General features: G+C 40.7%; 1 protein-coding gene across 3 annotated transcripts; it reads right to left on the reverse strand.

Annotated features, from left to right (window-relative positions):
• Positions 1-1,307: 1,307 nt before the first annotated feature.
• lcmt1 (leucine carboxyl methyltransferase 1) lies at positions 1,308-11,448 on the reverse strand. 3 transcript variants are annotated; one of them, XM_062526726.1, is made up of 12 exons: positions 11,239-11,448; positions 11,042-11,146; positions 10,658-10,749; positions 10,294-10,415; positions 9,977-10,053; positions 9,249-9,310; positions 9,044-9,146; positions 5,400-5,520; positions 4,418-4,519; positions 2,365-2,456; positions 2,079-2,176; positions 1,308-1,846 (listed from the first exon to the last, which is right to left on the reverse strand). In XM_062526726.1, exons 2-12 carry the CDS (start codon positions 11,125-11,127, stop codon positions 1,824-1,826), a joined length of 978 nt encoding a protein of 325 aa, XP_062382710.1. In that variant the 5' UTR covers positions 11,128-11,146; positions 11,239-11,448; the 3' UTR covers positions 1,308-1,823. The 3 variants fall into 3 exon arrangements, with proteins under 3 accessions (XP_062382710.1, XP_062382711.1, XP_062382709.1); XM_062526727.1 differs by having other exon boundaries at positions 11,407-11,424; XM_062526725.1 differs by having other exon boundaries at positions 11,042-11,448.
• Positions 11,449-11,473: the final 25 nt, after the last annotated feature.

Genomic DNA, 11,473 nt, shown 5'->3' on the forward strand with positions numbered 1-11,473 from the left:
GTTCACATTGTGTAGGTTCCAACTCCAAGACTAATAGAGTCCTTGGCAGGTGAGTATCCTTTACAAAGAAGTACTCCCCCCCAATAGGACGGCACTTGCCAATTAGGAAGTGTGTCTGAGAGGTTTTCTACAGAAAGAGACTCAAACGTTTCCTTTGCTGTATCTCGTCTGTGATCTACAATGGCCTCAAGTCCCGTCATGTGCAAATCCCCCCAATCATTTGAAATGATTGCATGGCATGCATACTGCCACACGCAAAGGACATATGGCTATTTGACCTCATCCTCCATTAGCTATAGTAGTTCATATTAAATGGTCATTACATACATTGAGGGGCCTACATGTACAGTATATGATATATGTCCCCAATTAAAAGTGTTTTGAAGAGTATGTTCCAAACAGTTTCAAATGAAACTCAATGTAACTTTAATTCCATGCCCACTACACAGCAACTCATAGAGCATATCCCCCACATTGTCCTTACTCTGCAGGTCACCAGGGCAGTGGATTGATTCTGTCCCATTAAGCCTGGAGCCCTGCTCTGCTGTTCTGCTAATGCACAGACTGTCATACAGTATGAACAGAATCAATTTACTGGCCTGGACTCGACTCTGACAGGAGACCCAACATTCGATGAATGATTGTAATGGAAATGCAAACAGTTTTAGTGCACAAACACGACTACACTTTGGCATCCTATTAAAGACAATGAGAATGTAAAAGTTAAAAAAAAAATAATAATAATCATTTAAAAAAAATTAAAAAAAAAATCAAGTTAGAGGGGGAAGGGGGTGTGACAGCCTGTCATTTATAGCTGAGAGAACAAGCTGCCTTAATGCTCATAATATCCATCACAATAATATGATTCCAGTTCCAGAATGGTTAGAATATGGTCATTCAATTATGTAAGAGTCGCCTATGAACTGTTAATTACATACACTGCATACTGCCCTATAAAGGAGTAAAGGAAGTGACTCTATTGTTTACAGAGGATAACCCAGACAACATATTATAAATAAATGCAATACAAGATATGCTTGCATTTATCTGAGTATTTCTTGTATGTACTGTACGTGCTGGCATGACCCATTGTTTATTATAATGAATGCATATCAGGAGTGCTTAATGCAAGTTACCTCGACTAAGAATCGAGGTAGACTACGAAGACTAAGAATGTCATATTATTACTATGTAGCACACAAACAAACCTACAGTAGGAGTTTATGTACATTGTGCACTTTGCAGACAGCATACTTTTAAAAATGTTTGGGACAGAGGGAAGACATCAGTAATTCCATTCATGCTTTTATCAATACTTTAATTGAGCAATGGTAGTTATTCTCAACCATATCAAAATGTATCCACAGAATACCATGCAGTAAAATATACAAGAAAATTAGAGCATTGGACAATCAAATAATTTAAGCAACACCAGATGTCTGAAAATATATAGTGCTTTCTAGATAACACAAACATTACAAATAAATAACGACATTATAAAAACAAGTGCCTGAAACTGTCTCAAAATGAGTTAGTAATGACGATTGCTTTAATCTGACACATGGTTGGATCCAATCTCATTCAACATGAAAAGAACACCAAAACTCATGGGTGTGGAAGGCGAAAGCCACGTAAAAAAAAAAAGACAAAGAAAATGACTAAACTGCTGATGTGGTGGTTTCCATGTTTTGTCGTCGCCGGACTGCGAGGAAAACCCATTGTCCAGATGACCCCGCACTTCCTCCCGTCCGGCACGAGTGGCGAATGAATGGCACTTTGAGACATCTTCATGGCCGCCGGTCACTGGCCCGGCCCCGCCATCATCAGAACGCAACCTGGGAGAGCCCTGCCAGAGAAAGTGAAGGGTCACATCTGCATAAATAATCGGTAATAAAGAAACGGATGGCCGCATTCATTAATGCACAATCAGAACAATGGTTCAAACCCAGTGCAGACTGTTAGATGGCCTCCCTGGGAAGCCATTGGTAGCGTAGTTAACACACACTTTCCACTCGCCAGGCGATAATTACATAAGGCAGTGCGGCTGCCAGCATTCTGTCATTGGGCCAGGGCCTCACCTAGCCTGAGCTTGTCCTTGGACGCCCAGCAAATGCAGTAGTGTTGAAGGAGCTGCTGGAGCAGTTCCCTCTCGTCCAGAAACTCCAGACGCTCGATTCTGCACGTGCAAAAAATATAACACGCAATGGCACCATTATATGTCACCACAAAGCCAAGATGTAGAGCAAAACTCTTAACGATAAAGGATATGTGAACGTGTGAAGAAAGAAAGAGCTATTCTTCTAGATGGTGTGACAGAGTATTGGTCCACTGGTTGGCCTTTTTGACCGGTGCTCTCTGCTGTACCTGGCTATGTCGTCCTGTGGCAAAAGGCTGTAGACGGTCATCATATCCAGAGCATCAGCGTTCTCCCAGCCATTTGACAGGAAGCGGTCCTTCTGCAAAAAGACACATTCATGCCAATCACATTCAATGGAAAAGGGACTGTTTGGAAAGGCCAACACACACACACAAAAAGTACTAGTTATCATATTCACCAGTCATCTATTACTTAAAAACAAGCAAAGAACTAATAGAAAACAGAAACTCTCGGAAAGATCTCATGGACGGAGAGATATGCGAGCGATTCCAGTACAGCAGTGTGGTAAACAAACACAGTACACAATCACAGGATGCATCAGACGGACCCCCCAACCCCCCAGAGGATTGGGAGAAACCCCTCGCGCGCGTGAGACTCAATGCAGGTGCTGCAAACACAGAGCTGGACTCCACTCGGCTCTTTCACAATCATAAAGTCACACGAAACTCCTCTTCAGACACGGTGAAAGTCCAGCTTCAGTTTCCACTGCGCTTTGCTTTGCGAGGACAAATATTGCCGCTATGTTGTGTAACTTGACATAGAAAATACAGTGTCAAAACCTGGTTTAAATTTTATTTGACACCAAAGGGTAATTGTGTAGTATCATTGGGTGGAACTGTCTAGGCCGGGTCATTGTAGTCACATCAATAGAAGGCCACTCTTTCTCATGTAACATAAAAGAAACTTAATATCTACCAGGAGTCACCAAACACTCCTCGTTTTGATTTCAGCACATGGGATATAATTTGATAACATTCCTTGTCGGCGGGTAGGTTTCCATCTTAAGTCTTAAGGCATATTTGTTTAATATGCACTTAGTCTTTTGAGCGTTTGTTATGTGTTATGGTTTGTATAATAGTATTGTTTTGTTATAATTTGTCCATTGTTAGAATTTGACATTTATTCTGCTATTGTCCTTAAATTTAGCCTTACCATGCTATAGTTATTGTTATTATATAATTAACTGAGTGACTTATTTGATTGCTATTCTCATTTCATTGTTTTATTTCTCATTAGGTTAGTGCTTAAAGGTAGGGTATGGAATGAGCTTTTTTGGCCATTTTTGCAAAATCACTTGAAATCCTATTCCTAACCCACTTATAGCCACTAAGTTGGAAGCACTGAAATGGAAATTAAACACGTCAATCATCTGCGGAACGGGCAGGGCTCGAAAAACTCCAGCCAATAGAATTCCTCACCCCATACCATCATTTCACAGCTCGATCGTCAATCTAACGTCTTACTCCTCTTCCTACTCCCCCTCCCCACCGCGCGCGACCCTTTCGAAAGCTGGTGACCGCGAGTCAGTGCTGAAACGAAACCAACTGCCTGCTGCTGCACGTCCATGTTCCCCTCTTGTTGTGTCACTTCATTTCTATACAAACTAACTAAGGCAGCGGATACCTACGGAAACTCAATCACCCACGCAATAAATAAGCTATGTAGCAAAAATTACATTTTACCATGACACGAAGAGTGCTGTAAACATGAAATCGAAACTTAACAGCTTGGAGCTACGGTGGAATAGGCGAACCAACGGGGCAGCACTAAACTCGGATATTTCAGGATATAATCGCCCTGGTAAGAACAAACCAGATTCTGTTCAAATATACACACCTATGGCTACTGAACCATATGTACTACAACCCTTTGGAGGTGAATAGCCTAAAGAATGTAATTGGGGAAGTTGATGTGAGTGATTGTATGGAGACTAGAGCTCATAGTGCTGTAGACGCCAGGATGGCATTTCATTTAGCCTGGCTCGCTCTCGCGCTGCGCATTTGAATTGTCGCTCGTGCATGGAGGGCGGGACTTGAGGTTGTATATGTTCAAACTCTGCCGTCCGTTTTGCTAATTCCGTACCCAACCTTTAATTGATTGTTTTATTGATAATATTGCTATTCTCCCTTTTTGTAATTATTCACTGTTATTTCATTTGTATTGTTATTTATTTGTATGTCGCTTTGGACAAAGGCGTCTGCTAAATAACCATAACCATAACCATAACCATAACCATCTGTCTACAGGTGGGTATCTCACCTGTGAATCCAGAGACTGGCACACCTCAACTCCAGCAAGAGTGCACTGGCGCCTCAGCAGGTTCTCAACCATCACCTGGCCAAAGCGGTCGGCCATATTCACCTAAACAGAGCGGTGAATCACATTTAGCATCACATCAACCAGGCAGCAACATATTTGTTACATTAAAGCGTTTTGGGTTGTACTCGTTATGTACAAAAATGTGTCATCAATAAAATACTTAATTACATTGCAAGGTCAAGAACATTGTAATATTAGATACATCATTTTGCACACATTCTCTTGATATGTCCATAAAGTCAATATCTTGATCAGGCACATTTTACACACAGACACCTTTCGTGGTGACAACATTTTCTATTGAAAGACAATGGCTGCGTTTCCCAGATTCGTTAAGAAGCTCTTGAGTGCTAAGAACTTCTTAGGAGCATTCTTAGAGCGCTCCTAAAGCTCTTCGCACATAAAGGCCAGTTCAAACACAAGATCCGCGACGAGACGAGCTGCAACATTCTAAAAACCAGCAACTTTCTGCAACAATGTGTTCTAAAACTGGGGCTTTCAGACCAAAGATATATATAAAGGGTTTTCTATCAAAGATACTTAAATACCTTTTTCAACCGTCTCTGGTTTTATATATATCTATGGCTCAGACCACTGCAACGACATTAAAACGGCAACAATGTTACCATAACAACAGTCTAGGCGTGAGGGCAAGATAGAAGTTTTTAGCCAACGCCACAATAGCTCCGCGCAAAAGTGTTCTAAAACTCTGCAACTAAGATTTGACATGTTGAATGTTTAGCGACGGCTTGAAACTGCTTGCAACTTTTGATTCACACCGCCGCAACTGCTATCCGCAACCGTCTCAGACCGTCGCGAATCTTCGGTTTGAACTGGCCTCTGGCCTTCTTAACGAATCTGGGAAATGTGGTCAATAAATGTTTCAACGGATTCTAGCACAGGACACGAGGATTGGCCTGACCTGTTCGTAGTTGACGAACATGGCTGTGTGGAACGTGTCTGCCACCCAGTGCACCAGCTTGTTGGAGTGGAGAGGGGTCATGTACACCAGCACACACTCCGACAGGAACAGTGTAGGTAATCTACAGGAGACGGGGGGGAAGAGGAGTACACGTTTCATCAAGTGGAGAAAACAGTTAACATGTCACAATAGACCATTTTAAGTCAAGTCAGTTTATTTGTATAGCGCATTTAACATGCACAGAGTGCAACCCTAAGCGCAAAGACATTGACACACAAGACAAAAGATGCCGAAGAGGCGTAGTCGCCAGCGTGCCCGTGACACCAAGACATAAACAAACAAATTTACAAAAAAACAAATGATACAAAAAGACAAAAGATGCCGGACGGAGCGCCATAATCAGCAGCGTACCTGTGACACGAAGACATACAAGGCAGACAACAAACAAACAAATAATAAAAAAAGTCAAAAAGAAAATAAATCATTTTTAAAAAGATCATGTTAAGTTAGTCCAATTTCTAATCGGCTGAAAATGTCCAAGGGCAATGATGACTTGATGCATGAAACTGTGCACAGCTGTGTCTTTATAACTGATGCAACGTTAAAAAAGACATTTTTAACTGTCCAACCCAGAGAATTTACTGGTAGTCTGGAGAGCACTGGAAGAACAGAACAGTCTAAAGTCATGATGTGCGATCTTGCTGATCAGCAGCTTAATGTTTAATGGAAGTATATTCGTCACACATATGCATGTATGCATGCGCGCGCGCGCACACACACACACACACACACACACACACACACACACACACACACACACACACACACACACACACACACACACACACACACACACACACACACACACACACACACACACACACACACACACACACACACACACACACCTTTTTTGAGGGAATTCTATTCATAACATGACAACATATTATAACCTCAACCTCAAGTTTCATAAAAGTCTAACTGTCCTGCACTGAGAAAATGATGCATAAAAACTACCCAGAATTACCCAGCATGTTGAAAAATTGATGGTCACTTGTCCTGTCCAGAAACCCAACGTTACATACAGTAGTACAATCCCATGCCTTCTGAGCTTGAAGTAGCATCCGCAGAGCAATATTATACCTATTACAAGTGCACCATCAAAATTATTTTGTAGCTATTACTGTAAAATTCAGACCAATCATCCAAAAATGGACCAACTTCTACTGAACAACTACTGAACTCTCCATAATGTGGTGCGTTTACCTAATCAGTTTTCAACAGGCTTATTTGTGTCTGTCGTAAAATATACAGATCAACAGTAAATGTACTGAGTACAGCGCAAAATAAATCACAAAAAAATATAAAAAATAGTCGCTTTGCATCAGCAATCAACAGGAAGGTTGCCACGGTGCAATGCTATCTCTTGCATCTAGAAATTCAATGGGCTTAATAAACTCCACACTCCCATTGTGTCAATAAATACCACGGGCCTTATCATGACTAAGATAAAAATCTTACACTGGAAGGTCAAACAGTTCAAAGGGTCATTTTCCCATGTGTGTCTCCCCTGGTTTAAGCATGTACTGAACATGCACACAACAACATGCAATGGTAAATCCTTAGCACCTCGAGACAAGGCTTGGAAAACGCACTGGTCCTCACAGGAAGCATCGAAACAAAATGCCTTGTAAGGCAAAACAGGCAAGTGGCCTCTTCCTAGTCTCATCAGGGCATATGAAAGGCGACGTTTGACGCACAAGAGCTAACTTCACAGCATTCCCACAAGATTCATTGTCGTCAACGGGAACTGATCATCAAACAATGAGCAGAGCCATATCATAAACGGCGACCTGGCACACATTTGAAATCCGCCTGCCAAGCCCAGCATCCATAGCACATCCTGCATCCTGAATGGCCAGTAGGTTGTACCCTGGTTATTCTAGATATACAAATCATCATCCACTAGAAGCAACTGGACAAAAAGCTACTCTGGGGGAAATATTGAACACTTTTGAGTATACAAAGAAAGGTGTCCAACTGACACGATATTCTTTGAAACACTGGAGACTGCACGTGTTATCGAGCTACACAGAACTGTTTTATTTATCCTCTGTGACACTGGGGGAAGAAAGACAAACAATGTTGATGTAGTCTGAGGATGTTGCGATTCTGCTGCCCAAAATTCCCAAACATTCCAATTAGGTGTACTACTATGTATGTGGCCTCAGGGAGACAAGGCAATGCTGTCTTCACAGTCAGAATGAAAGGCCATAAAGGTACAGTCAGTGGTTCTACTCCCAAGTTGTCTACTCCTGTTGGCGCAGCTGAAGCTGCTAGTTTAGTGTTTGCACAAAGCAAATGGGAGTTCTCATACACACTTCTGGCTATGGGAAACAAACAAACATGGCCTGGACTATCCCTGCCAATCAATACAGCGCTTCAGCAGCACGGAGAGGAGAGATGTCATTTAGATAGCTGATGAGCTCAGATGTCACCGTACAGACCTTAAGCAAAACCAAATCACAGACTCTATCAAGTCTAAGATAAGATTATTTTCACTGTGGCACAGCACAAATCAAACGCAGCACCTTTGGAAAATATCAAGACTTACTAGCATGGCTGATGAATTCAAGTGAATTAACACTTAACATCTCTACATGTCTGTCTGTTTTTATGTAATTTATCAGTGCTGGGACCTAAAACAGCAACTTACTAAACTTAAAGAGCTGCAATATAATTATTTGCAATATTCAGCTACAGCCAAAGTGAGACACACTGATGCACCGCTTTTTGGAGGCAGAGTAAAAATCTCATCAAAATGCTTTGTAGGGTAACCTGGCTTGGTGTCGCTTCCCTACCCCATTATGACACATAAATGCAGAAATGGACATTTCTAGCTATTGTTTTAATAGTCACCGCCGGGCATTGACCTTGCACTCAGCAAAACCATATTTTGACACATAAAAGAGGAACCGAATATAAAATGTCTGCCAAAGTCAATATCCATATCATGCCAAACTGCTGGAGAACATTGCTGGGTATTCAACAGGAAGCTTGCACGCAACCTTTTCCATATAACCTGCCAATGCCGGTAAATGATGATTAAGTCCTCACACATTGTTTCCCAACCTTGGGGTCGGGACCCCATGTAGGGTCACCTGACATTCAAATGAGGTCAGCTGAAATATTGGGAATCTTACAATCAACCAGTACAATACATAAAAATGTACATTACATCAAAAATATGAAACCACATGATATACAAGCTAAGTAATTAATCGGATCATTCATTACATTCTAACTAAGTAAAAATAAATGTAGACATCCCACATGAGATCATCATGGGTAATAAAAATGTGTGATCAATGTTCCAAAAAAGGGGCAAAACATCTAGGTGAGTTAGTTAAAAAAACGAATTAGCTTGCTAGGACATTTGGGGAAATATTAATGTTCTCAACTGGATGTTACAGTGGAGATGAGATGCGCTCTCTCTCATAACATACTATTACTGTTTGGTTTTTGTTTATGTAAAGCACATTGAATGACCTCTGTGTATGAAATGCACTATATAAATAAACTTGACTTGACTTGACTTATCTTCTTTTCTCTACTGCTCTATTCGGATGTTGGTTGGAACTTACTCGACATTCATTTGAAATTTCTTCAGCTTCTCCTCTAGGTCTGGAAGATCCCTTAGATCGGTACCGATGATGCAATATCTGTCAGAGTCCAGGCTGTGGCCATCTAACAGGGCACATCAAGCATAAAAGACTGTTCTGTGAAAGGCTCATTATGAGTAACACATGGTCCTTGAAATATCAAGTCTGCACAGCTGAGGTTATTTACCAAACAGAAGAGAGTCAGTTGAGTGAGTCTCAATAAGAGGTTTGGATAAAGGTGGTTTAGTCCTGGGAAGAAAAACAGATAGAATGAATAGTTTCTAATATACACAATTGTACTGATGTTTTCCTGTCTCTTTTTAAGGTTTCTGTTACTGTGGAGGCCCGAAGTTAACAGACTATACATATTTAGTCACTGAAATAGCAAAACACAAATGCACACATTCATAGACATCATAGATTCTTCTTAAGCTAGTTATGGAGATGGAATACACTGCCTATACCAGGAACATGGCAAAAAATGGGAATGTTTAAAAATAGTTTTTGTGATCATGTTTGTCCAAATGAAATAAGAAAATCAGCTATCAGCACATACAGTTATCCCCCACAGTATGTCTTAAAAATAACTTTTTTCAAATGTAATTGAAATCTTAATTAGGACGAACTGTTCAATGCAAGGCAAAATAAAACATTGCTGATTATCATTTTGTGGGAACTGATAACAACATTTGCTACATTGTTTCTAAAGCTATTCTTTCTGCCAAAGAATAATTTCTTATGAACCGTGCATTACATGAATGCATGTGTTGCCCCCTACAGGTAGATAGAGACTATCCCACGGCAATCTGGAAGTGTAGTTACTGTACCTTTTAACATAAGGGTTAAATGACGCAGCATGTCACACACTGTTTAAGACCATATAGCATACCAGTAATATAACAGTGTAAAACTTACTTGATGTTGTGTATTTTCCTAGCTACAATCATTGGGAAATCAACTTCAAAATACTTTTTTGGCATCATGTTCATACCCTTAAGAAACAGACACACAAAGAAAAAAAACAACACAGGAATGAGCAGGAATAAATAAGCAGAGAAAATACATGTCTGAATCTTACAGTATAGTCTTACTTTTTTTGTATTTCCTCTTGCAGTGAAAAGCAGCTATATCCTATACAGTTACAGCCATAACATTTCATTTTGTTCTATTGAAGCCAGCACACCATCTTCAAACTTAACCTCATTGCCTCTCAACCCATCCATGTTCATTACCTTTAATCTCCAGAAGGTGGTGTCTAGCCCTGCACCAAGATTCACCACCTGACAGTTGCAGTCCGTTTTCCTGAGAAAAGCATCCAGCAGGTGGTTCATTCCGTGAACTCGGGCATAATAACCTAGAAAAGGCATGTGGGAGATATAAACACAGAGACTCACAAGGTCACTAAACTCTTCAATCACTCAGTAAAATATCAGAAAGCACAGGGTAAAGCAGCAAACAGATGTATTGTATAAGCATGGTAGGATGGAGTATAAAGTGCCGGTAGTCAAAGTGGTATGTTCAATGCTGCTCCAAATGAAACATTCCCACAGTATGTGTAATAACATGTGTGGCTTAACACCTTAAGACAATACTTGCCTCTGTTGATCTCAGGGGCTTTTCGTTCACCTGTCGTCCTCACAAAATACTGGATATAAGGATCTGCCCAGTAGCCTTTACTAGTTGCAAATCTGAAAGTCATAAAGGACCAGACAGGAACTCGTTCAGAAAGTAGATACAAAGGCGAGCTGACACATTGCGTCCATATTTCAATGCAAATAATAAGACTGCTGTTGAGGAAGCATTTCTTGTTTTTGTAGGTTACAGATATGACGTCCTAACATCATCCTGTGCAGTAAGCAACAATAATCGAGTACGAAATACAGTAACGTGAATCATGGGACACACGCTCATTTTGAGTGTTGCACATCAGGTAGCCTAATGTTAATCAACGTTATGGCTCGAGCAAGATTACTGTGCTACCTTTTACATGTTGATGCGTCATCGCAAGTTGTCCGAACTGCTTCATCTGCAGTGTCGGAATCTGTGAAAGGTTGCCGAGATGCCATGTGCTCGTGCGGTGTAAGTCTTGAGTAAATTTACAAAAATGTTTTAACGTTTCAGATAGCTAAATAGTTATCGTTACATATCGTATAACGTTGGCTAGTTCTGCAACTCACTCTGACCAGCAGTTAGCCGCTGTCTGAGATGTAACGCTATCAAACTCTGGACCGACTCACATCAATAAAGTGCAATATTTTATTTCATTTATCAAAGAAGATTTAAAAACAAGAGAGTCATTCTTTAACAGACACAAATGCAAACTAATCAAAACGAATCAACCCTACTACAAGCTGCAAGCTGCACATCACATGTACACATCCGCTTCCTGTGACTTCCCACAATGCAAAGCAC

This window comes from Sardina pilchardus, chromosome 22, assembly GCF_963854185.1.
Source record: "Sardina pilchardus chromosome 22, fSarPil1.1, whole genome shotgun sequence".
In the NCBI taxonomy this organism is placed as follows: Eukaryota; Metazoa; Chordata; class Actinopteri; order Clupeiformes; family Clupeidae; genus Sardina; species Sardina pilchardus.

Excerpts from the sequence above, each read along its gene's own strand:
- lcmt1 (XM_062526726.1), bottom strand. The coding sequence starts at position 11,127 with ATGGCATCTCGGCAACCTTTCACAGATTCCGACACTGCAGATGAAGCA. Across the intron at positions 2,177-2,364 it reads CCACAGGACGACATAGCCAG|AATCGAGCGTCTGGAGTTTC; the intron begins GTACAGCAGAGA and ends TTGCACGTGCAG. Across the intron at positions 1,847-2,078 it reads CAAGGACAAGCTCAGGCTAG|GGCTCTCCCAGGTTGCGTTC; the intron begins GTGAGGCCCTGG and ends TTTCTCTGGCAG.